Here is a 27,522-nt window from a genome sequence, read left to right as displayed (position 1 = left end):
CTTATATGGTGTTTATGTTGTTGTAGTGGAAAACTCTCATGGGAGCAGGTTTTGAGGTACGCAAGGCTCCGTAAAAGATACGTATCTCTTTATGCTTCCCTTCTGAATTCCGATACAGGCCGTTTGGTAGTGGATGACAACAAGGAAATTGAGAAACTAGATCGTGCGCTTGATATTGAAGTAATTCTTCAGTGGAGGTAACCGGCATTTTCATGTTTTAGTTGTGGTATCTGCTACAATTCCATGATATTTGATGAAAATGGTTACTTGTAAGAATAAAGTTATTTGTAGTCTTTTTCCCAATAATAATCATATGGGAGCTGGTTTATGGTTTTGCTTCATGTGACACAGTGTACTTATATATTCGGCTAACTCTTTGGTCTGCGTGATAGTAATTAACATTGAAAGAAACATTTTATTTATATGTTTGTACTATAAGAAATTCTGTTAGTTGTTCCATATTAGTCTGTTTGCCAGATTTTTATTGTTTGGAGAGGCAGCAATTGGACTAGTGCTCATATGAGAGTTTTGCTTTAGTTCTTTGACAAAGCAGCCTTGGAGTTTTTATTTAGTAACTATTTGATTTATGATGTGCTTGAAGATTTTCTGTGGACTTGCAGACACCTAAACTTTATTCATCCCAGAAATCATCATGTCCTTTTCTTTCATACAGGATGTTGGCTCACAAGTTTGTGGAACAGTCAGTGAAATCTGATCTCTATCTAAGCAAGAAAAAAGATAAGCAACCCTGGTGGTCATTTGGATGGTTGTTGTTTTTCACCATTGATTATATATTGGTACAAAATTCTTTGTTATGTTGTTTAATATGTTAAGAAATATCGCTTTTTTCCCAGGACTGGATCTAGCAAGGATGGAGGTGAACCTCGGGGTTTCACAGAGGAAGATTGGGAACGATTAAATAAAATCATTGGCTACAAGGAGGGTTCTGATGAGTATCTCTTGGGTGGTGAAGATAAGGATTTAATGCATTTCTATTTGGAAATTCACATGAAACACAATGCATCAAGGCTCATCAGTGAGGGTCAGGAATGCCTTGCTGACTTATCCTGTGAAGGGCTAGCTTGTAACATAAAAACTTATTCGGAGGCAAAAATTTTTGAACTGAAGTTGGGATCCTATAGGCTTTCATCACCTTATGGCCTCCTTGCAGAGGTTTTGAATGTTCTTGCCTGTTTACATCGTTTTGTTGGACCTGTATTTTTCATTCATTAGCTTTAATGTTATTCTTCTTATATTGATTCTTGCATTCTTATTTCTTAATCTGACATATTATTTTGCAGAGTGCCACTGTTGTTGATTCCCTAGTTGGGGTGTTTTCCTACAAGCCTTTTGATGCTCAAGTAGATTGGAGTTTTGTTGCTAAAGCTTCTCCATGCTATGTGACTGTATGTTATTCTTCATTCCTACGTGGATTCTATATTGTATTGGTTTGAATGTCATACATTAGTACCATTTTACCTCACAGTATCTAAAGGAATCTATTGATCAAGTTGTTGCTTTCTTCAAGAGTAGTCCCACTGTTAGCCAGACCCTAGCTTTGGAGACGGCAGCTGCTGTGCAGGTATCATTGCGCTACCACTGGAAATTTAAACTTTCAACTTTCTTTCTAGTATACTGATTCATGAAACCTTTCCACTCTGTATAAAGATGACAATCGATGGAGTTAAACGGACTGCTCAGCAACAAGTTAGCAGGGCATTAAAGGATCAATCCAGGTTTGTCTAAGCTTTCAAGCAACATTTGATGCATAAGGGTTATTAGATTCATGGGGATATGGGATAAATAAGTGCTGAAATTTTAGAGAGGACAATGACTGAATCTACTGATCAAAATGGTATATAGAAGAATTTATATTCAACGCATTTCATAGTTGACATTTTTAGTAGAATTTAAAAGTTTGCTGTAATTCCGTGCATTCAAATTTGGGCTCTTATTGTATATAATGCCTCATCAGAGGAGATAAGGAGGCCTGGCGTATCTTCAGGCACTATGCTGTTTGATGCAAAACATTCTAAAATCACAATACAGTGACATTAATCGGAATGTCATTGTTTAATTGGAATCGTTTTTTTTTTTGGGTGGTTCCATTCTTAGGCGGGAGGAATAGCCATTCCATTTGTTATTAGTTAGAAGTTCATCATGTAGACTATAAAAATGTAAAATAAACATGGTTAAACAATGAAAATGTAAATAATGTTCATAACAACTTTATAATTGTTATTAGTCTAGTTCACCATGTAGACATATAATATAATGGAAGTTCCCTAAAAACATTATAGCAATTATTATTAATGATTTATGAGTTCTATTCCTTATAATTGAGCTGCTATTCTTTTTCCATGCATTCCTTTGTCACGTGCCCAAACAATGGAATGGGAATTGTGATTTTCCCTGCCTTCCATTTACATTCCATTTTGATTTTTCTTTTTTTCATTTCTTTGAAGTATGAACCAAACGTAGTGTTAGGTTTGGTACAAGTTCTAGTGGGATGGTGGGGTGACCTACTGCCCCAAGTGTCGGGATCACCATCCCGAGGATGAGGACTAGGGTGAGGTGGGGCATCCACTATTCCAATTTTTGGGGCATGTCACATCTTATTCCACAGAAAAATTGGGACATCCCCATCCTACATGATTTGAATCCTTGTTTTAGCCCCTATTCTGCTAGTTTAAGATGGAAAGTTACAAAATATTCAAAACTGTGAAATATTATAAGTTACATGGAAAAACAAAATAAAGAAGAAGTCAAGATAAGCAAACTTAGGGAACTTTTTGGCATATATTGCATTTTTTAAGACCTATAATTGTATTGATTAGTGGTTTCATCCTAAGATAACACAAAATTTTATAATTATTACAAATTGTCACATTTCAGATATCTGTTATACACCATTTTATCATTGATGACATTAATAAATAAATTTCTTTGGTAGCTTGTAAAGTAAATTATTGTGTGGAAGATCAATTAGATTGAAGCTTTGATCGTTAATTTAAGTGTTGTTTGTCCCAATATCGTACATTCTGTGCCATTACCTTTGGGTGCTGTCGTCACAGGTTCTGGAAGAGAGGAGAAGAGAGGAGGAGAGAGGAGAGGAGGAGAAGGGTCGGGAAGAAGAAGAGGAGAGAAGCAAGGTTCGCCGGACCGACCGTACCGGCGTACCGGTGAGCACCGGCACAGGTACGGTACCGGTTCTGGTACCGAACCGGAGACGCGCGCGTCCGCGGCCGCACGCGCAGACGTAAAACAAAAAAGCAAAAAAAAAACAACACGTTCGCACGCGTCCGCGGACGCGTCAAATGCCAGAGAGTGGCATTAAATGGCCCATGCGGGCTGTGCGCTACCCTACCCGGGGAACCGCGCCCGCGGCCGTTCTCCGCTTGTGCGTCCGCGCGTGATTCCCCCTCCCCAAAAAAAATCTGCGCCTGCGTGCGTCCGCGCGAACGCATTAAATGCCACAGAGTGGCATTAAAAATGCCACTCTGTGGCATTTAGTGGCCCATGCGGCGCGCGCCCCGCCGCGTGCGGGGAAAAAGAGTTTGGGCCGGTGCGAACCGGCCCGGTTTGCACCAGTACAAGTACGGAACCAACCGATTCTGACACAGTTTGGGTTGGAACCGTTTTTATAGGTTGTACCGTACCGGCGCCTGTTGGCACTGGTTAGGTACAGGTCGGTTCAGCATACCTTGAGGTGAGGAAAAAAAAAGAAAAGAAAAAAAAAGGAGAGAGGCCGAGGCGTGGGCGCGAGTGGGAAAACGTTTCCCCAACTCGCGCCAGCGTGCGTTCTACGTGGCAGTGAGCCCATGTGGGCGGCACGACATGGGCTTTTTTTCTTCGAGCCGGTTCGGTACCAGTTTCAATCGATACCGAACCGGTACCGGTCTTTACCGGTATACCGGTTCGGTCGATACCTTGCTATGTGGGCTGTCAAAAGATCAAGCTATATGTGAACCGATTCAGCTTGATATGGGGTTTGCATGAATCGATTATGCTTGTGTGAACCATTTACTTTGTGCTTGTTGTTAAAGAGTAAATTACTTGAAGAATGATGCAGGACAAAAAGAGCAAACCACCTAGACAACATTATACACTTGAAAGTCGAAACTTATGGTCTAAAAGTGAAGCAAGAGGAAGTGCAGGGACAACAGCATTGCTGTTGTTTCTAGCATTGTTTTGTCTTTGATGCAAAATAATTCTTACATCTAGGCTTATAAGAGTTGGGAAAGAAGTAGGAGAGCTAGAAGAATGACCAAATCTGCTAAGGGAAAGAGATGGTCAAAAGCATAGGATCTGATTCTACTAAACCTTCATGTTGATAGGAAAGATGGGGTCCCATGTTTCTTTTTTTTTTTGGGGGGGGGGGGAGGGTGGGGGTGTTGGTTTGTCATTGCTGGTAACAATAAGAAGACAAAAATTTTATGTTAATGTGATACTTGTGGTCATTCCATCTGCCACATAAGAAAATGCTTACCTTTAATTGTAGACTAACCTTTGACTGGCCTAATAGTAGATGCAGAAAGAAAAACAAACTAGTAGTTCCTAATAGAGATCTATAAATTCTATAATTTGTTATAGTAATGCTAGTAATACCCCAAAATATGTGACTCCCTAATGACAGATATAAAAACAAAAACAAATTAAACCCCATGGAAATCTATACAATATACATACTATAATTTGTTATATAATGCTTGCAAGACTCTAAGATATGCGACTCTATAGACGACCCTTCTGAAGTTCTGATACTATACATGACCTTGCTGATATGGTGCTTTTCTTCTCATACATTGGCTTAATGAGGCCTGATCTGTCGGGCCCCAGCTAGTAGAGAAGCACTGCACAAGAAGGTTCACATATGGAGGAACATTTTCTTGGAGTCAAACAATCATCTTCCACTTTGTTATGCTTAAATATTTTTGAATTATTCTTGTATTTTTTGAGGGAATGTACCGATGAAAATATTTAGTGATGCAACTATGTCCATGCTTTGTATGCTTCATAAATATATCCACCGTGCATGCTTTTTTTTTTTTTTTTCATTTGTAAATTTTTCTATTTGATTTGGTGGTTTTTTCTGGTAATTAAGTTCTGCTGCCAATATCTCTCTCATAAGTTCCAAAATTTGAGGCTAGTCTTCTATACAAGTCAAATATGGGAATTGCATTTTCCATTCTCTGAATTCTGAGCTCATCTGGCCTAGTTCTCCTCTGTTGCTGTGCCTGCTTAGTGAAAAGTTCTCCTGCTTATCTTTCATTTACATTTATGCAATTTCCTTGTTAAAGCTACTTAGTTGAGCACCTTCTGTTAGGTTTTTGCTGGACCTGGATATTGCTGCCCCCAAGATTACCATTCCCACCAAATTTTGCCCAGATGATATACATGCAACCAGACTCCTGCTTGATTTGGGAAATTTAATGCTACGCACGCAGGTTCTCACTGAATAACTTTTACAGTTAAGTACTTCTGGCACATTTGTCAGTGTTCATCCCTATATCTTTCTTGCATTCAGGACTGCTGGGGCTGTGATTCTTCTGAAGAAAAGGATATGTACTTGCAGTTCAATTTGGTGCTGAGTGATGTAACTGCATTCTTGGTGGATGGTGATTATTGCTGGAGTGAAACACCTATTGACATAGATATTAATCAACAAAACCATAATAGTTTCTTGCCAGTTATTGAGAAGTGTGGAATTGTCCTAAAACTTCAGCAGGTTTTCATTTACTGGTATTTTTTTTAAAGAACTGTTTTTTTATAAAATCAGCCTAACTTTGATAATCTTCTCTTTCATTTTTTCCCATAGATTCAATCGGAAAATCCTTTCTATCCTTCTACAAGACTTGCTGTACGGTTGCCTTCATTGGGATTTCACTTCTCCCCAGCCAGGTATCACCGATTAATGCAGGTTGCGAAGATCTTTCGGGAGGAAGATGGCATGAGCCCAGATGTTACTCTCCCATGGAATCAAGCTGATTTTGAAGGATGGTTATCTGTTCTCACATGGAAGGTTTGTTTCTGGATTGATTATTTCAAAGACTGTTCTAACAAATGTCTAAATTTTTAATGTCATATCTGTCCAATATGTAGTCTGTCTTTGTACCGACTATGAAGTCTAATGCTTAAGACTATGTTTTTGTGGCTAGCCTGCCTAAACATCTAGGTTAACAACTGCGTACTTGTCTTAGGTGCTTTCAAAGCATTTGTTTTTATGTCTGTTTGACCTTCTAGTTCTAGGCATGACCGAATATCTAGTCACTTTGCTAAATTATGCTACATTTTAGTCTATTGGAATTTATATAATTATATAATTTGTTTTGGCAACAAACTGTGTGTCGTACAGAAATTAAACTTTTGAGTTTTGATAATCATTAAATCACACCATTGTAAATTATAAGTATGCAATTGGATTTTCCTTAATATAATCGTATAAACTGTTTGGCTTGTAAACTATGTAGCACACACAGTTAAAATTTCTATAATGGCTAAATCATACCTTTGTTGGAATCATAACAATGCAATTGTAGATTTAAATTATTATGATTTTATAAAGTATATTTATATTTGGATTCTGACACTTAGATCAGTCTTTTTGGTATTCCGTTCAAGTGACTTTAAGTGTGTATTTCACATTTCAATAATTTAAGTGGATATTCAATAACCATAACCTTGACCATTACCATCTAGCCTTTTCCCCACTATTTGGTATCGGCTTTATAGGTCCTCTTCTGCCCGGTATTCCTATTTAAGGCAATCTCAGATACCCATTTAAATTATTTCTGTTTATTTCTTGCTTGCAGATACTTTAGAATGACTTTGTACAACTCTAGTTGAATGTATAGGAAATGTAAATTACTGAATGTCACAGTAAATTTTGAAATTTTAAGCAATTGCTAGTTGTTCCCCAGGGCTGGCATGGGAATTGACACCTTTGACCACATTGATGCTTTGCATACTTTATGTTGTTTTTTACTTACTAATTAAATGGTGCTTAAAATGCGTTTAAAGCAAGTCTTTAGGGAAAAAGTGAAACCGAAGTGTTAAAATTATTGTTGTATGGAACATTATGGTTATACAAAACACACAAATTATGTCACTATAATGCATCATTTGAACATCCTTGCATTAGTTAGTGATGTTGTGGCTATCAATTTAAATAAGTTAAGTTGCGTGGCCCATATTTGAACATTCTGATGCCCCAATTTCGAATCATGAAACAGTTAATGCTAAGAAATGCTGAATACAAATTCACAAAAGCATTCACATGTTAGTTACTATTTTTTAGTTTAGCTCTCAACTTAGAAACTGTCACTATAGTAATTGCAGGGTTCATGAGTGTTATTAAAATTTGGTACTCATGAATTTAGGGAACTCTTAATGTTTTACAATTTAACCATAAATAGAACCTCTAGAATTTAATTACTGTTAATGTTCTACAACTCAACCACATCCTTGCATCAGTTAGTGATGTAGTGGCTATCGATTTAAATAAAGTTAAGTTGCTGTGACTGATGTATGAAGGTTCTGATGCTCCAATTTCAAATCATAAAATGGTTCATCTAAGAAAGCATTTACATTAGTTACTATTTTTTAATTTAGCTCTCAACCTATAATCTATCGTTATAATATGATTGCAGGCAAGGCTCGGTATCTTGGTACCAGACCTTGTACCGGTACCTACTTGTTACTATGTCGGTATGGGGGCCAGTTTGGCGTACCGACACTCGGTATGCCCCTTGTACCACATACCAATTCGGCACCGGCATGATAATGGTATGGTTGGTATAGCAAACCATGATAGCAGGGTTCATGAGTATTTGTTTTACAATTCAGCCACAAATGGAACACCTAAAATGTGAGGTTCCATTATGTATCTAAATATGATAAAGCGAAGAAAGGACAAGAAAGATTTACAACATTTTTTTTTTACAATTTAAACACAGGTTGGAGAATAATAGATAATGAAAACCAATGTTGCATGCACATTGCTTTGTTGCATGGTTTTCGTACGAGTTGTTACATTGGTATGAAGCATGGTCTGCCGAACTGGTCCGTACCGGCCGGTTCGGCCTGGAACCGGTATCCGAATAGCGTGGATACCGGTTCCAGTTATTTTCGAGCTAGTACTGACCGGTATGCATGCGTACCAGCTACGTACTGATCTCGTACCAGCCCGTACCGGTTCGCACCGGTACCATTTTTTTTAACCCCAGCGCACGCGTTGTGGATTTTAAACCATAGCGCGCGCTTTGGTGTGAGAGCGTGTGGCCCGAAAGGAACGCGTTCCCTTGGGGCAGAGCGCCTCGTGCGCGGCGTGCCTTCACGGCGCGCGGGCGCGATTCCCCCGCCTGCGCGGGTGCGATTCCCCCGCCTGCGCGGGTGCGGGTTAGCTCATACTGCCCCGCACGGGCGCGGGCCAGCTTATTCGCTCGGGGCAGTGCGCTGCCCTGCGCTGGTCATAAATGCCACAGAGTGGCATTTGGCCAGCTCCGTGCGTCCGCACGCGGATGCAGATGCAAACCAAATTTTTTTTTCCACGTGCATCCGGGCGCGTCTGTGAACCAAAATAAAAAAAAAATATAAACAAAGATCGGTTCGTACCGGATACGAACCGGTCCGGTAGGCGACCGGTACGCTTACCGGTACCGGTTCAGCGTACCTTGATATGAAGTATTGGAATCCTAAACCTTTATGATTTATGAAGCCTCAAGAAAATGACAAGATATAGTATACATGTTTTTCAATGGTCATCTTGGAAAAAAGTTTTAAAAAAAATCTATCATGTGGGAATAAGTTATTGTAAAACCTCATGCTATATTAGAAAGGACTACCCAAAAAGATGACACTGCAATCTCAAAAAAAAAAATTCCAGCGTTCCAAGTCTAAATGCTCAACTATCAAGTTTCTCTTTATAAGTATCAACTATGGAAAAACTCCTGGGCGTCTAAGACAGTCCTAGTCTAGGTATCTATTACATACTTGTACAACAGAAAAACCATGAGATGTGGGTACCAAACAAAAATAGGGTAGTATTCTGTGTTATGATTTTTATGGTGCTTCATTAGTTGACTCATCCTACTTCTCACATTGCATGTTGCTGATACTCATGTGACATTGCTTAAGCAATACTAAAACATTGATCCTATGCAATAGACTTTTCTGATAATCTTGATTAATTTTTCTGTACAGGGTGTGGGAAACAGAGAAGCTATATGGCAGCGCAGATACTTTTGTCTTGTTGGGCCATTTCTTTATATATTGGAAAATCCGACATCTAAAACATACAAACAATATTACAGGTTTTTCATATTTCCCTTCTAACACACACATCATTCATTGAAATATGTATTCAAAGTTCAAACTATACTATTTGTTATTTCACAATTCTTAGATTTGCATCGAGATTTATTTTTGAAATCTTAAGAATGAAAAAGTTTAATACAATTCCGTAAGTGCTATAATATTCTTATGTTTTTTTCTTGTTGAAGGAATGAGTCTGTTGGTCTGTCCTTGGCTCCTTGCCCATATATGATTAATTTTACTCCATGTCATGAACACTCTCAGGAACTAAAGTATGAGAAGCCTCAAACAGTCACTTTCTAGAAATGTATGAAAGGGATAAATACGCGCAATAATGCCACCAGGAGGATTAAAACAAAGTGGATGAAGTTGAAATGGTGGATGAAGTTGAAATGTGCCACTCTAGTCTTGTGTACTTGTTGCATGGCCATTTTGACTTTGAACTTTGAAGGAAGTCTTAGGTAACAGTTAGGAAAAAAAAACATATTCTAATTGATGAAGAATGAGGTTGATTAAAAGTATATTTGCTTTTGTGGTATTTGGTTTCATTGTCCCTGCCACGTAGAAGTTACAAGAAAAATCTCACTTAAATACTTGCATGTGCAGTGCATTGGAAGATAACCCCTATTATACAAACTCAGGAAAAATGCTCATTCTTTTTCATCAGCATAAGCTATTTATTGAAGAAAGACTGTTTTGAAATTCCTAATGCTCTCTCATTTCAGATTTTACTATGGAGTATGTTGTATGTTCTTTTATCTTCTTTCATCCACTAATTCTTTATACTCCTGGATCTATAATATCAGGGTCCTACTTTTTGCATGTTTTGTTGGTCTGATGATCTTTAGTGCCTTGCCAGTATACATGCAGAGACTAAGAGAGCTTTCTGGCGTGATCTTGCAAATTTTTTTGGTTTCTGAACATATAATATAGTTAGCAAAAAGGGACTAAGATTTTATCACAGCTGTTGTTTTGAAGCGAGTGATTTTTATGATTCTGATTTAGTGTCTATGTACTGCATAATGTAATTCCAGTTTACGAGGGAAACAAGTGCATCAAGTTCCAACAGAGTTCACAGGTGGTGTTGAAAATGTGCTAGCTCTGTACGATGCTGGACAATCCAATCCCAAGGAATGGTTGACTGCGTTTTAATACATCTGATCATTATGATTAGGTTATTGATGACACAAGTTCCATCTTTCAGCTGCTTTCTCATTAATGCAGGTTGTGGAAGATGTCAATGCATTGATTGTACTATGTGATAGTGATGAAATACGAAAGACATGGCAAAATCGTTTTCAAGGAGCTATATATCGTGCATCGGTACTTTCTTGATAATCTAGTAACATTTCTTTGGATGCAAAAGAGTCTCTATAATTCTTGTCAACCATGTTCATTTGCTTTGTTCGTACATGCTGGATCCATAAATCACTTTCACGAATACTTTCTCATCCCATGTTAGATATACTTAATTATTTTCTTGGTGCAACTTCATTGTCTTACAGTAACTTTATTCAATTTTACAACCATTATACACACTAAATTCTAGCACATTGTTCTCGTATCTACATTTAATTTTTTCTATATAACACAACTTCAAAACTTATAGTTAAGGACTTGAGAGAAATAAAGCAGAAGCAAGGGGAAAGATCTTTGATTTCAATCATTGGTTTTTAACTGTAAAGCTGGAGCAAACATAAATGTATCGTTAATCTAATATAGTAATTTTAATTTTTTAATTTCTCGAGCAATGTCAGCAGTGTATAATATTTGATGGGAGCAACAAGTTAGCTCTTTTTGCATGTCTATGACGTGACACTTATGCTGACAGGAATGTCGAACATCTTGGAAACATTCCAGTCCAGGTCTTTGTTAACATGCATGTGGGTGCTGAATGCTGATGAATGTCATAAACCAGATAGGAGATAGTATATTAGCTATTATTATGGTAGACTTGTAATGGAACTAAATCTTAGAAGCACAGGATCATTGTGCATCTTGAATATATACAATGATTGCTGTTGAAAACGTGTATTGAATATTTTCAGATAATTTTTCAAACAAATATTACACCGCTATGTTTATGCTTTAACAGCACAATAATCTAAAAATTCATGATAAGATCTATATGTGAAGTTCTAACTATGTTGACATAACAACACATTGTGGATGAATACTGTAGGCATCGCAAGAAGTTCATATATTGGCCATACTATAGGAACTTAGGAAGCAAACATACTGTGGGATACACTGATTTCAAACCTTTCGATCTATTTGTGAAATGAGACTTCTTGTCACTATTATGTATAATTTGCAGATTGAGCCTTAAAATATTTGAATGAAAAGGTTGTTTTGTGTGCGCGCGGGGCGCGGGTGGTGGTGGTTTGTTTTGTTGGGTGGGTGTTTTTTTTGTTTTGCTTTTTGCAGGGTGGGGGTGGGGGTGGGGGTGGGGGTTGATTTGGTGTTACTCAACAAACACCAGTATAGTCTGATACAAGTAATATAAGCTTAATACAGATGATTAGAAATTAGAAAGCCACTTGAGATGAAGGATCTGACCCTCTTTGGTACTCAATTTGCTTGTACCTTGCTCATAATCTAAGGGAACTTTGCATGATATATCCTGAATCATGGATCACTTTGTAAAAACTAGTTTTTTTTAATTATTTTTTTAACTCCCACACTGAGTTAGTGAGTTCAATTAAAATCTTTAGTTGAATAATGTTGAACCTCTTTCCAATATTGCCTTATACAATCAGTGTGTAGAATATTATGTTTCTGTTACCAGTCAATCCTTAGTAATTAGAGTTTCCTACCAGGTGACCTGCTTGTTTTGGAATCTTGCTCCTACACATATTTGCTTCCTCATGTCCACTCTCAATTTTTTCCATTCCTATTATACAAGTATGATATTAAAATTGGTTAAATGATATCTAACAGAAGTATGAAACTATAGTTTTGCATTTATAATCAACTCCGCCGTTCAATTTTATACTGCAATAATGTGAATTTTTTATTATTTTATATTACATATATTTTTATTTTTTTATGGATAATTCCTAAATGTTTCTGCATCCTAAATTTCATTAGATCACTACCTTATTGACTAAATTCCCACATTCACTATGCACTTACCATTAACTTAGGAAATAGATATCAAAACCATTAACTTAGGAAATAGATATCAAAACCTTTTTTTTTTAACTATGTGGTTTGCTTGTCTTTGCATGTTCCCAACAAGCTATGATACAATATCATTTATCCGGATAACTCTAATAGAATTCTTTAGAACTATACAAGATCTGTTCTTTACATCCATTAGAAAACCTGAGAAAGTGAATGTTCTTTCATACTTGAAAAAATAAGTAAAGTACATTCTCATGATTTTTTTTTTCTTTTCCTTTTAGTTTCTTTTCTGAGGTGCCTTCTAAATACTCTTAAGTTTCTATGATCTTGCATCTCACAGCGGTCTTCAGGGATGGGACAGCTAAAGTTCTGGTTAAAAATCATCAGCAATTTAGTGTTTCATGTCTGAACATGTTATGATCAGTATGTTATATCGACTATTATTATTAACATATCGAGCTTTCTCCATAACTCATGTTTCATTTACCCTTCATCAGGCTTATTTTGACATTATCATGGTTATCCGCCTTCTTTTGTGAACTTTCTTTGTATGATTCACTGCAATTTTGCAAGCATGCATTAGCTGGTAGTGTTGAAAGTTGAAACATCTTCTTATGTGATATCCACTTTGGGGATTATTATTTCTATTCTTCTTAATTCTTATTGTTGTTCTCTCAACATTATGGTGAGACCAGCCTTATATCAAGCGTACACTCAATAACACATGAAGTCATGAATGTATATCGTGCTACTTTTTAGTATTTAGAGCGCTGTTCAGGCAACAGAATGAGTATAATGATATAATCACACTTGGGCTATCCATCAAAGTTTGTCAAGATATGGTCTTCATCTTTCTTTTTAGTACAGCTTCTTTCCATATTATTTTCTTCTTTTTTATCTTTAGAACCAGATATTTTCATTCTCCAGATTTATTGCTACCTCAAATTAATATTAGTTCATACCATAACATTATCCAGTAAGATATGACGTGGCGGAAATGCTCGCCTGGTCACTTATTACATGCCGAGATATAATACTTACTGTTTACAGTTGCCGGTAAACAAATTTTCACTTCTTACACATTCGTATCCTCAATAGTCTAATCAATCTTTTAAACCTTAATACCTGCCAAGTCAGCTCTTGTAGTACTGCACCATGTTTCCTCCAACTCCAAAGGAATAAAAAACACATGCAGATTGTTTATGTTCTCTCTAATCTTTCTGTTCATGCATTAAGTAATATATATATATATATATATATATATATATATATATATATATATATATATATATATATATATATATATAAGCATTAGAAATATTTTTGTTCTTCAATTCTTTTACTGGCATGTTTTCAAGTATATGCATTATGCAATATCATTTTTCAGGTTTGTAAAGCAGTTGAAATTTATTTAGTCTAAACTCTAAAGAAAGAAAAAGGTTTCTTTGACAAAATCTGCTTCATGTTTTAACAATTATAGACCATCAAATATTGTAGCTTGATTTTGCTATTTTCATAGTTCCTTTGCAATAACCAGCCTTGGCAAGATCTGATTTTCTGCTTATGCAGGGCTCTGCTGCCGTAACTAGCCTCTCTGAAGCTTCCTCCCCGGAAGGAATTACTAAAACCAAATCTTTTGATAACACTGATGCAATGAACATGGAGAAATTGTTTCTAACTGGTGTCCTAGATGAACTAAGGATCTGTTTTAGCTGCAACTATCAGGTAAGATTTGAAATACATCACTACTGTGCCGGGTATATCACTACTTTACCGGGAAATCTATTCTTCCTTCTGTTTCAATAATTTTTCTTTAACTACCAGGGCAATCAAAGTTTCAAGAAGATACTGCTTAGCGAAGAGAGTCACTTATTTGAGTTTCGAGCAGTAGGTGGCCAGGTAAATTCTTCTGATGAATTACATCTTTTCTTCCTTTTCTTTTTGTACTTGTCGTTGTCTTCATTGTTTGACATAAAGAATTTCTCAAAAACAGGTTGAGCTTTCAATAAGGGCAAACAATATTTTTATTGGAACTCTTCTGAAATCTCTAGAAATTGAAGATCAATTTTGCTGTGGGGGAGCAGCTAGGCCCCGTTATCTTGCTAGATCGTTTATTAATATTACAGAAGACCCCACTTTGCATAGCTCAACATCCTGTACTGATATTGTTGCACAGAATGTTAGCAACAATCAACTGAACCATACTGATAGTGAGGACAAGTTTTTTGAAGCATCAGATGATTTGGATGACCTTGCTGACTATCCTGTCCGACGTCAGGGTAGCATGTCTGAGTATTACAGTGCCAAATGCTCCTGTCCATCTCCAAAGCCTTCGATAAAGCCTCCTAGTTTTAGTCGGATTCCTGGTTTGATTCCTGATGCTGAACTTCAAAGCAGAAGCTTGAGCTTGGAGATGACTGATACTTTGGATAGTTTCGTGAAAGCTCAGATAGTAATATACGATCAGAGTTCTCCTCATTATAGTAATGTAGACAACAGGGTAGGTAGTTTTGTTCCTCTCTGCATATGAAATACTTATACAAGTAACTATAACATGACTTTTTTCTCCTAAAAATTTTAAATTTTATTCATGTAATTAGGTGATGGTTACCCTTGCTACGTTGTCTTTTTTCTGTCATCGACCAACTATTCTGGCAATTTTGGAATTTGTCAACGCTGTCAATGCTGTGGAGGAGAATGGTGATACTGATGGATCTATCAGCAAGTCTTCCATCTCTATGATAAACAAATATGAGAATGCTTCTTTTCACGAGCCCAACTCAGCTATCGTTCAAGAGCCTGTTGCTAAAGGATTGCTTGGGAAAGGAAAAACAAGAGTAATTTTTTATTTAACTTTGAATATGGCCAGGGCGCAAATTTTCTTGATGCATGAAAATGGGACCTCCCTTGCTACTTTATCACAAAATAATTTACTGACTGATATCAAGGTTTGTATTATCTTCTAGAATACAACTCTTTGTTGGCTCTACTTTCAGTTATGTTGTTGGGACAAGGCTTGATGGTTGTCATTTCTAATTTGATTAACTTGATGTTCCTTCAGGTGTTCCCATTGTCCTTTTGTATAAAAGCTGCTCTTGGAAACCTGAAAATAAGTGACGACAGTCTTCCTAGCAGTCATTCTTATTTCTGGATCTGTGATATGAGAAATCCTGGGGGGCGTTCATTTGTTGAGGTATCTTATGGAATATTTTCTATTCAATCTAATTCTTGCTTTTATTTTTCAAGTTGATAGTTTTGTATGCTATCAGCTATTGTTGCTTGGTTTTATTGTGAGAAACATTGATTTTCTGGTTTTCCAAATATCATTATGCTGTTCATATAATTGATATTCAGGATTTTCCTGTGTTCCCTCCCTCTTCCTGACCATTTGTTTGTTTTATCAATTTTAGTAAATTTTCTGAACTCCAATAAGACCATGTGTAGAAAACAATAAATGTGCTACATGGTAGAGAGCGTTCCTAGTGTTGTCCATAATGCCAAGACATACTTTTGGTTGTCAGTATTGAATCTTTGATGAAATAGTAAAATAGTTTTAACATCTCAATCTGTTAGGGTGATTGTGAGATGGATTTAAAATTTGATTATTTCCAAATGACTTGTGGATTAAGATCAATTTAATACCAGATTTAAATTTTAGGTTGCAATAAATTCTATTTTGATATTGAAAAATGGCTTAGTGCACTTTTATTTAAGGCGATGTCCTACTTACCCATTTAAAAATAGTAAAAGTCATAGTGGATGCAAATACTGAGGCATACGACCAAATTTTAATGGCTCACTCTTTAGCGGGTGGTATGGACAATGCAGTCATGATTAAGTGACCTCTCCATTCTTTGTGGACGGGTAAAGTCTAGTTCAAGGAAACATACTTTAGTCCCATTAGTGGTATAGGTTGTTTTTTTTAAGAGGACTTAAATGCAGTTATTAGTATAAAGTCTTTTAGGGGGTCTTGATGTGTAAGTGGCAGTAAGATGTAGTTGTTATTTTTCATAAAAAAATTGCTGGGTTCACTTTACTATAATCTTTAATGTCTACTCTCATTTTCACTAAATCAATTCCCAGTTCATCATAAAACGTGATCTAAAGTAGTTATACATCAACGAAACTGTGCATATTTTGATGAAAATTGGTGGCCTAAATTTGGAATTTGATGTCTTTGGTTGATAAATTTATGTTAACTTTTAGATTTTGTGATTGCCAGAATCCCTTTGGTTCTTAGAGAAGAATTCAATTGTTCATAGTAGGCTGAGAATAAGCCATTCGATAATGATGACCAAGGTCATAAAGTTTGTAAGATCAGGAAATGTTTTTTTTTTGAAAATTATTATTTTCTAAAAGATTGCCTTCTAAAAATATTTCAGCTATCCCTGTGCATTCCATTGTATCTAGCCCATGCTATCTGAATGGTTATGGAAAACAGTGTTCTCTCATCTTATGTTACATAATTTTCTCTTGTTATGTATATCATCTACCTGTTCATTGCGCATTGTTTGTCGTGTTTCAGTTATATTGCTTTTTTGGATAGTTTATTTGTTCTCCTATGATTTGTTTGCATGAATGATAAGTGTCTGCATTTATGCAGCTTGATTTCAGTTCGTTCAGCATAGATGATGAGGACTACTGTGGTTATGATTATAGTCTTACAGGACAGCTTTCAGAAGTTCGGATTGTATATTTGAACCGATTTGTGCAGGAGGTATGCTGCTGACAAATGCATATGCTCTTCTATTGTAATTCTGGTTCTCACTGCGAAAAATGCTATATGCAGGTTGTTAGTTATTTTATGGGTCTTGTCCCAACCAATGTGGAGAGTGTTGTTAAGCTGAAAGACCAAGTAACTAACTCAGAGAAGTGGGTTACAAAAACTGAAATTGAAGGATCGCCTGCTCTTAAGTTGGATCTTTCACTCAGTCGACCCATAATTCTAATGCCCCGGAGGACAGACAGTATGGAGTAAGTTTAATAAGACAAATGAATTCATCATAATCCTATATTTTGTTTTAATTTGACAGTTCATCATGCAAGATTTCTATTTAACCATCAAGTAAATTTTTCTATTGGATTGCAGCTACCTAGAGCTTGATGTGCTTCAAATTACTGTCCAAAACAAGTTTGAATGGATTGGTGGTGATAAGAATGAAATGAATGCTGTCCACCTGGAAATATTGACCATAAAGGTATTCCTCACTGAATTTTGAGCTATCAGCCGTGTCCCTCCCCTTTATATGCACTAAATTTTCTGAACAATTTAGCAGTAGCTTTAATGTTTCTCTGGCATCTACAACATCCACTAAAATCATGACTCTGCATTCTGCTTGACTGCTTCTCAGCCTGTGGAGCAAGATGCTGAAAATCGTATCCTACTTTTTTTTTCCCTTTGGTGAGGGGCCGCAGTATCTTTAGTTTGTGTCATATTGGATACTTAACTTTGCTATTTGATTTGCTCGTGCTTCATGTTTTTATTTCATACATTATTAACTATTAATGAGGTGTTTGGTTGTTAGGCAACCAACCTAAAATGCACATGGTTGGTCGGAGGTCAAAATAATGTTGTGCCAATAGATTTTGCCTTAAATGGGAAACTTCAGATTATTAGAGCCAGTTGTTGCTCATTAACAGATCTTGCAACGGACATTTTATATGTACACCTTACTTAGTTTAATGTTTGGGATATTGATGGAGGAACACCTCCTTTAACCAGTCTCAAGTTTAGATGAAAAGCCAAAGTTCTGATCTCAGGGGAACAAGCGGGTTTAGAAACCATGCCAAACCATGTACATCCAAATTCAGATTCATGAATGCAAGGACATCCCCTTTACCAGAGAGAGCAGTAATTAGGAATGCTTGATGAATGAGATTCATAAGGCCAACCTCAAATAGATGGGACCAGGCTTGATGTGTTCTAGTTACAATGTTGATGGTGAGGACGAGACAGTAAGGGTGCTGTGAGGGAGCAAGAAAACTTTCTAAAAGGATCAAAAAATGTGGAAACATGTCTTTGTAGGCATTGCCTTCTGAACCAAGATGTTAATTACTTTGACGTTCATAATATAATCTGTATTAGGACTGATGAGTTTTGTTTTTTGATCATGTTGGGCTAAGGTGTGAATGGATGAGATTAAGGTTTGCCAAACCGGGCCGAGCTGTCCAGTTCGGCCTATACTGAGCTGACCTAGTGAACCGGGTCGATTAACCTATTTTTTTGGAACCGGCTCTGAATCGGCCGAAATCGGTCCCAAACCGACAGGAATCAGTTAGAACGGGCTCAAACCGGTCACGAACCGCACGGACTTTGTTCGAATTGGCCGGTTCCGTGCGAACCATCCGATTCGCACCAAGTCGGACCGGTTTCGAACCGGCCCCCTCCCTCCTCTCTTTCTTTTGTTTTAAAGGTAAGTTGGGAAGGCTCGAGAAGTTTCTTGGGCCTTTCCAACCTATTCGAATAACCTCTCTTCTCCACGGTGAAAAACATGTCGATTCAGCATGATTGAAGGAGGATCCAACCGTAAATAAGTTATGCTTCCTCTCCCCTATCTTATTTTCTCTCTAACTGTAAATAAGTTATGTTTCCTCTCCCCTATCTTATTTTCTCTTATTTTTTGGACACCAAAAAATTACCTTAAAATTTGCAAAATAAGGAGAGATCATACCAAAATTTTTGATTTTGGCTTGATTTTGTGATATGTTGTAGATCCATGGATGCTCTATGCAATCACATAAAATTTTTTAATTTTTAGATTATATCTAATTTTTAAAAACTAAAAATATATTTTTGAATTAAAAAATAAAAAAATAAAAAAAAAAATTGTAAAGTTAGAAGTGTATTTAGAGGCATACAGGCTACTCTCTATCTAAATTTGGTATTTATTTATTCAAGTTTTGATGCGGTTATGCGCATAGTGTCCTAGGCTTAAATTTTAAAAAAATTGAGAAATAAGTAGCCTTTGATGCATGCCACAGGTCTAAAAAAATATATATAGCATCCATGGTAAGGTTCTACATAGATCTGAGCGCAAATTAATTTTTAAAATATTTATAATAAAAAATCATTTTTTAATTTAAAATATATATAATTAATAGTTAATACCAAAAATTATGAAAAATTAGTAGTACATAATACATATTTAAAAAAATATTTTTCTAAATTTATGGTATTTAAACATATTTTTTTAACTTAAATATTATTAAAAATATATAAATAAATAAAAATATAAAAAATAGTACTATATCTTAGATAAATTAGATATATTTTTTGAAAAAATATTATCTTGATTGTAATAAAATTTTGCTATTTTTAAATAATTGATAAACTAGCGTATTTGATAAAGCTTCAGGAATGAAATCATCAAGAAAAAAAGAGCTAAAACATGACATTGGTTGGGATCATGGGCAAATGCTCTTGAGTTGGCACTACTGGAAGTGCAATTGGTGCAACATAGAGTTCAGAAAGGAGGGGTAATGAGGTTGAAGTAGCACTTAGCTATATGCCGAAAATGCTCACAGAAGGTTCGACAACTGATGAAGAGGCACTTCGCTGATTTCAAGGTAGCGAAGAAGAGAATTTCCGAGAAGACGGAGGTGGACTGTCGAGCAATGGAGCTACCTTCTTATCACTCTAGGAAGTTAAAGAAGGCATCCGCTCCAAATAACGGGAGGCACAAATTCAGGTTGCAATTCAGGTAAATATAGACGATCAATGGCAGCAGAATGAGGTGGCCAAGCATAGGGCTCGATTTGGGTCCTCATACTACGATCAGGCTCTGGTTATGCGAGTAGCAGGGCAGATCTAGAGATCAACAGAGCCTTCTCAGTTAGGGAAGCCATCAGCAGAGGGGGTGGCCGGTATTGTATCTATGCTGGAGACTTTTGATAGCAGAAAGAAGTCTTCCAAAGAGATTCCACCATTCATAATTTAGATCCACATGTCTTCTCCAGCAAGGATTCGAAGTAGGAGAGGATTGACTCAATGCTAAAGAAGGATAAAAAGAAGAATATATAGCGAGCTATTGGATCCTGGTTTCACTTCAACCATATTCCAGCGAATGTGGTTGAGAATACGTACCACAGGTATGCCATTTCCGCCAGCCTGGGCCTCCTTGAAATTCCAATCTTGCGGCCTTGGCTGACTCAGTCTTGTGAATCAAACCCGGGTTTTACATTTTTAAACTTCTAAGCGAAGTCATGGCCAAATAGAAGGCAGCTTATCACGTTGGAATATTTATTTAAAAGAGGATCAATTTTCAGTCAGGCTTTTTTCTCTTTGGTGATAGCAACTTAAGCTATGCCTTATAGTTGGTCTTCTAATGTAAGATTGCTTTGTTGATACTATGTGGACCCTTATGGGTGTGTTTAGTCCCACATCATTCGTGCATTGGGGAGGTCTTGAATATTTGGGCAGGGCCAAGGACCTCTGTCAGTAACTTTTTGGCTAAGCTTTTCAGGTGAGGTCTTGGGTTGTTACAACTTCGAAGTTTCTAGGAACTGTTTCCTTTGCCAGCAGGGAAACTTGACCTATTGTTGTCTTGGGCTTCTTGGCATAGGGCATGACAAGACAAACTACATTAAATTCATGTAAGACTCAAAATCATGAGTAAAGCTAGATATGGGAAGTTCGTAGTTTGTATGAACCTATTATCTTGGATATAAAAAACCTGGTCCATATCAGCCATATTGAACTAGACCGGTGAAGGGCTGGTACTTGGTATGCTATTCATATTGGTACCATGAAAAATAAAAAATAATGCTGGCTTTTGTGTTGGCACCAATTACTGTACTGGTGTCAGTATGGTACATACAAGCATTATATCAAGATTGGAACCTGACTGGTACAAGTACCGGTACCAAGATTTTATTGTTAATATAGTATATGGATATAGTATAGGCATGGCTGATTTCTTATTAGCCAAGCCTGATTCGTCGTTAAGCTGAGCACATTTTCTGGCTGATTTGGTTCACAGGAGTCATACTTGGACTTGAACCAGTTTAGATTGTGCTGAGGTGGCCAATGACCAAGTCCATCAGCACCTGTATATTTGAGTCTGCTATCAGGTGACAATAGCTACTTGGTCACCATGTTCTGATGATTGACAAAGAGTGCCTTTGCTTCAGATGATGGATCTGCATTTGGTTTTTGAGTTCATCCTCTTTATCTGCATGCAGTGTTATTGATCATGATACGTTGCTCAGATCTTTTTGCCTTAAATGTGTAATATATTAGGTAATAGGCATCAAAATGTAGGCACAAGTGTGTGACATGTTTTGAAACTCCAAAGAGAAACTTTTCAGTTACCAACATAATAAATAATGGTCTAGAATCCAGATGAAACCAAAGCTAGACTATTAATTGCATCTCTTGAATCTTAGTTTATCTTTCAGATGGCTGCTTATCATCCTTAAGCTGCCTGTCCTTGTGTGGTATGTTTACATATGCATACATTTAATTGAATGATTAAAATAATGTGAAACTTTAAGCTTGGTTTGATACCATGAAACTGTATTCAGTGATGATATCTACAAAATCTATTATTTTGTGGGTTAGTTGTGTTGTTTGTTGAAGTTTTACAGTCCTGCAGGCGTACCATGTGTAGGCAGTTATGTTTTTCTAGTTATGACATTAATTTCTTTCCAAATTCATGATTGTGCTGAACAAATAACTTTCCCAGTATCAATCTTTTCATTAGTTTTAACTTTTCAACAAAAAGGTTGCTCATTCATGTTAGTGCAGGTTAAGGACATCAACCTGATTGTTGGTACTGGCATGGTAGTTGGTGAAAGTATCATTCAAGATGTCAAAGGACTCTCTGTTGTCATTCAGAGGTCACTGCGTGATCTATTGCATCAGATTCCAACCACAGAGGCGGCCATCAGGGTAATAGCATTTTCCCTTGCGAAGCATTTCTGCTATTAATGTGATTTTACTGGATTCATTATTATTCTATTGGCAGAATCTCCTGAAAGCTCCATTTAATTGGCATTACTTTATTATATGTCATTCTTTCTCAGATAGAAGTCCTTAAAGCAGCTTTATCCAATCGAGAGTATGAAATAACTACAGAATGTTTACTATCCAATTTCTCCGAGACTCCGCATATTATACCTGCCCTGGACAAAGGGTCTGGAATGTCTGTGGGTGATGTTATGGTGCCTGAGGCTTCTGTTGATCCAGGCGCTATTGCTTCTGAATCTCAAGAAAGAGAAACATGGTTGACAATGAAAGTTCTTGTTGCCATAGATTTGATTGAGCTTTCTTTGCATTCAGGGAGAACAAGAGATTCATCTCTAGCTAGTGTGCAGGTACTTCTTTGTTTTTCTTGCAATTGTGTTATATATTTTTGTTGTTCTTTATCATGTCATTGGCATGTTTTCTGAAATTATGAAGGTGAAAGCACCGGAATTGACATTGTATATCTTTCTTTTTAGTGATTGAATTTCACATGGTATTCTATTCTTTGAACAATATATTCCCATTAAATAGAAAAATGCTAAGAAACTAATTAATTTGTCGCACCTTGTTTCTCAGTTGAAGCAGTTTCTTGACTATTTTAGATATACTTTTATTGGGATTGTCTATTTGGAATGATTGTGATGTATGTATGAGACAAAATGTTAGTGTCTTCCTGGCAGATGTTAGCAACTAGATGCTTAATTTCTCTGGGAAAGGTTGTGTTGACCTTCCCTCTATCTCTATACCACTCTGGACAGCAGGAGAAGTTGTGTTTCCCCTCTACCTCTAGTGCATCCAGTGGTCTCTTAGCAGCCACACTTTATAGGTTAATGGTGAAAGGTCCATTATGTGGTTAATATTTGTAATCTCTAGATTTTAGCCACGAAATTATGGTTTGATACTTTGATATGACCCTCACCCTATTGGTTGTGCAAGAAGCTAGGGTGTTGGTGCGTTCCTTGCTGTTGGCTTGATTGGAATGTCTAGCCTTTAGTTCTTTGTGGATTCCGTTTGGCTCTTTCCCTCCTGGTTATCCTAATGAAGTTGTGATGAAGACCTTGTGAACCACTAGATTCAGTATTTTTGGGCATAGTAGTATAAGGGGACGGTGACTTTCTAACAAAGATTCAAATCTTGTTGGACAGGGTAGTGTCGGTGTTTTCATGGAACGGGACATATCACATCCCCCTCACATTTGAGATGGTGGGACATCCCAGTACTTTCTTTGGATGCTCTTTTTGTATTTTTATTTTTTCATTTATCTTAGAGGTTTTACTATTTTATTTTTGAAATGTATTTAGACTTCAAAAATAATATTTTCTGATAAATTGGCCTGAAATTTATCCAAAGCATGCAAAAATTAAATAGGATGTGCATAACAATAATAATATACATTTTTTCCAAAATTATTTTCTTATTATTTTTAATAATTAATTTATCCTGAAAATATTATAATTCTATAAAAATAAAATACATGTTGAAGAAAAAGTAGAAATTATAGTTTGCAGCTTGATCCTTATCCTAGAACAAATTATAATTTCATGCCGAACAGAAAGATTGACATGATTTCCCCTATTTATATTGATTTTTGGCCAAATTAATGGCAAAAAAAAGGGGCTGCTCACCCTGACTGTGCTTTCTGGTGTCGTGCAACCCAAACTTGGTTGTCTAGATCCTAGATTTGGGTGCTGCGTGACATTCCTCTCCTTCCTTTCCTCTCCCTTCCTCTCTTTCTATCTTTTCTCTCTTCTTTTTCTATTGGTTTGGGATCTCATGCTTGTGATTCAACAGAACATGCTTGCAGGAGACAGTGGGGCCCGATCTATCTTTAATTTGAAAAGAGGGGATAGATGCATGATCTTTAGCTGGTACATCTCGCTCATGGTCCCATTGTTTCTCATGCGAGACCACAATGGGATAGGCTGGGCATCTTGTATGATGTGGGATCAGGTCCTGATCCTGACCTGCCTTCTTTGCAGAAAGGGTTGGATAGGCAGGACGCCCCCTTATCTTGGTCCTTAATCGTTGCTTTCTAAACTGAGGTAATTTGAAGTGCAGCTGTCCCGGGTCAATGTTGGGGGCATAAGACAGTCATGGACCAGACCTGTCTTCGAAAAAGGTAATGATATTCTTAGTAAATTCTTGGTTAAAAGAATACTTGAGTTTTTGACCGTGAAGTTTTACATACATGGTCGTCCTCCATTTTAGCGTATCAGCTTGGTGACAACTCTAATCTAGTCTTGACTTTTATCCATTTGAGCTTTATGGTGTTGAATTCTACTTTAGTCGGAGGTTTTTCAGTTTATGTTGAAAGGTTTTGGTAGAGTTTTTTAAAGGCTATGAAAGGGGATAGGAAACTGACTTTGTGGGTAGGAAGAAATACATGATTATCTTGATGCCTCCTGATCGGGGTGATTTTTTGTGGAGCATTAGAAGCTTGTTTAGGTAGAATTTATTGAGCTGTTCTTTTTGATAAGCTCTTCTCCAATTTCTTGTGGAGAAGTCAAAACCTCTCCTATATACATGGTCTCACTCAAACTAAGAGATGCTTATGGGAGAGTTTATCAAGGAATAATTTCATAGCTGCATTGTTGTTTAAAGAAAATAAAATATTGGAAATAATATATTGGATTATTGGTGAATGATAGGATCTTGTCATTTTCACCTAGCAGGCTTGAGTGTGAGTTTTTGATGAAGGGGAATATTACATCTTTATTTAATAGTCAGAAGAGAGTTTTATCGACCAATTTAATTCCACTTATTGCGTTCTCAACCTGAAGAAAAAGAAGCATGTGAACCAGCTGAAAAATTGCTGTCCAACAAAATTGATCAATGATGCTATACCAACTAGACGGTCATAATTAATTGGATCTTTGTCTTGCTTATAACTGGCAACCAAACTGAAGGAATTGATTTTTAGTAGCTCATAGGTGTATCCATTTTAATAAGATTTAGGTGAGAATTGGACTTATTTGCAATGTGAACTTTAAGAAGGCTTTGTGATAATTTGTTTTTCGAGCCTGGACTCATTACTTGTTTCTTTGTTGAAATTTGAAAGGAAGGTTTCAGAATTTCACTAGGTATTGGACCTCGTACTGGTGGCTTATTAGTACTGGAAGGGTTGATTCTTCATAGGATGCACCCTTGTACCAACATATAGTATGTTGTTGGAGGTGAATCAGCAGCTGTACTATGTGTTGGTACAGTACTGTGTCAAGATCCCTTATCATAACAGTACCTTATCAGGTCGATGCAGAAAATCTTGCTTGAAAGTGATTCCTGATAGTAAACCTTGTCATCTTCCTTTTATTTCATATGGCTTTTATGTTTAGGGTAATTGCGGATGGTTGCTCCACAGCTGTATGAGCCTAGTTTGTGATAGCATCTTAGCTCTCCATAAAGGAACTTTCTTGGTATGGTGGCCTTACAAGTTGGTATATGTATTGGAATGGACATGGGAAAGGGGATGTTGGTAGGTAATTAGATGGTTGTCCAGTTGCTACCTTTTCTTGCAATATTAAATTTGGATTCTTGTAGGGATTGCACTAGTTCTTAGAAAGGGGCATGAATTTGGTCACTGACTCTGAGAGAGATGTTGGACCCTATATTGGTACGTTTGAGTGCTAACATTTGCCCCGATGTTTAAAGTCAAGGAGCTTTAACCTAGGACCTGTGAGGAGGTTCCTTGGTAAAATTATTAGGTTTCAAGCAAAAATCGTTGTGTTAGTATCAGGACTCGCATTGGTTATTTGGTGGCATTGTTTGGTACGGTATCATGCCGGGCTTATATTGACACATCAGAGCTAGGGGAGGGCGAGGGAGAGGGAGAACATGAGCGAGGAAAAGAGAGAAAGGGGGAGGGAGGGAGAGAAAAAAGAGAGGAAGGGGGGGTGGGGAGGGAGGGAGGACTGTTGGAGGAGACTAGTGGAGGGCCGGGGAGGGGCGCGAAGGGGTGGAGGAAGGGCTTTGCCCTCCGGTTCCCCTTTTTCGTTTGAAACAAGGGTCCCAGAGGGGGGTCTTTTTTATTTTGAAAATTAAGTGAAGTCGGCATTCCTCCCCGGCCCTCCACCAACCTCCTCCGGCCATCCTCCTCCCTCTCCCTCTCGCTTCCTCCCTCTCTTTCCCTCTCTCTCCACTCCCTTTCTCTTTTCATCTCTCCCGTTCTCCCTCTCCCTTGTCCTTATCGATTTCTCGAATGGAGGGTATAATCAAACTGGTCTGCCCCTCGAGCGGCATGGTACGCCTAGTTTGGGGGTACGGCGAACCTTGGTTTCAAGCAAGGTTTGCCATACCAGCCGATACCGTACCAAGCATACTATACGGTATCAAGCATACTGTACTGACATTTGGTACACCTCGTTGTTTTGTACCATACCACATTCTGACACTGCAATAGGATGGTACCGGTACAGGGTCTGGTACCGAGATGGCGAACCTTTTTTTCAAGCTAATGGTTGTCTTAAAAGTGTGTATGCTAAGATGATGTGAATGAAAAATTGCCCTTGGAAAGCTAGGTGAGGAACCTTTTACAATTTAAAATTAAAAATAATGTTTTCAGTATTAATGTCATGAGAAACAATGCTTAATGTACGGAACAATATTATTTGTAAATTTTGTTTGTTGGAAACTAAAACAACTTAATTGCTTATTTTTTGCTTCTTGCCTGTAGCTCAAGATCTTATCATACAAACATCATGGAGGGAAAGTTGTTTGGAGAACCTTGTAAACCTTAAGGAAAGCTCCATTTAAAAGCCACGTAATATTTCTTGCTTCAAGATTGAGGTCTGCAGAAAGTATGTATTAGATTTCGAACTAATTATTGTCTTAAAAGTATGTGTACTAAGCCAATCTAAGCAGAAGGTTTCCCTTGAGAAGTTAGGTGATGGACCTTCCTTTGACAATCTAAAATTGAAATAAAAAAGTTTTGACTATTAATGCCATAAGCAAGAGTGCTTAATGCAGGAAAAAAATTTGTATTTTGTTTCTTGGAAACTAAAACAACTATCTTGCTTATTTTTTGCCTCATGCCTAAAGGTCAAGATATTATCATACAACCATCGAAGAGGGAAGTTTGTTTGGAGAACCTGTTAAACTTTAAGGAAAGCTTCATTTAAACACCT

The 27,522-nt window shown here is 37.1% G+C and overlaps 1 protein-coding gene across 1 annotated transcript in view; it reads left to right on the top strand.

Annotated features, from left to right (window-relative positions):
- LOC103710761 (uncharacterized) overlaps positions 1–27,522 on the top strand; it is a 70,374-nt gene that overhangs the window by 15,861 nt on the left and 26,991 nt on the right. Inside the window, 22 exon segments of the mRNA XM_088718782.2 lie at positions 27–197; positions 674–766; positions 855–1,173; positions 1,302–1,406; positions 1,487–1,582; positions 1,669–1,736; positions 5,327–5,447; positions 5,528–5,728; positions 5,819–6,022; positions 9,202–9,311; positions 10,347–10,444; positions 10,538–10,635; positions 14,008–14,163; positions 14,263–14,337; positions 14,432–14,938; positions 15,039–15,386; positions 15,500–15,631; positions 17,042–17,155; positions 17,228–17,412; positions 17,528–17,636; positions 22,184–22,327; positions 22,462–22,752. Coding sequence (XP_088574908.2) covers positions 27–197; positions 674–766; positions 855–1,173; positions 1,302–1,406; positions 1,487–1,582; positions 1,669–1,736; positions 5,327–5,447; positions 5,528–5,728; positions 5,819–6,022; positions 9,202–9,311; positions 10,347–10,444; positions 10,538–10,635; positions 14,008–14,163; positions 14,263–14,337; positions 14,432–14,938; positions 15,039–15,386; positions 15,500–15,631; positions 17,042–17,155; positions 17,228–17,412; positions 17,528–17,636; positions 22,184–22,327; positions 22,462–22,752 — 3,745 coding nt within the window.

Source organism: Phoenix dactylifera, chromosome 3 (genome assembly GCF_051530095.1).
Source record: "Phoenix dactylifera cultivar Ajwa chromosome 3, Ajwa_hap1_PhDact_Kaust_v1.1, whole genome shotgun sequence".
In the NCBI taxonomy this organism is placed as follows: domain Eukaryota; kingdom Viridiplantae; phylum Streptophyta; class Magnoliopsida; order Arecales; family Arecaceae; genus Phoenix; species Phoenix dactylifera.
The sequence above is the reverse complement of the archived record's forward strand: the minus strand, read 5'-3'. Positions and strand labels throughout refer to the sequence as shown.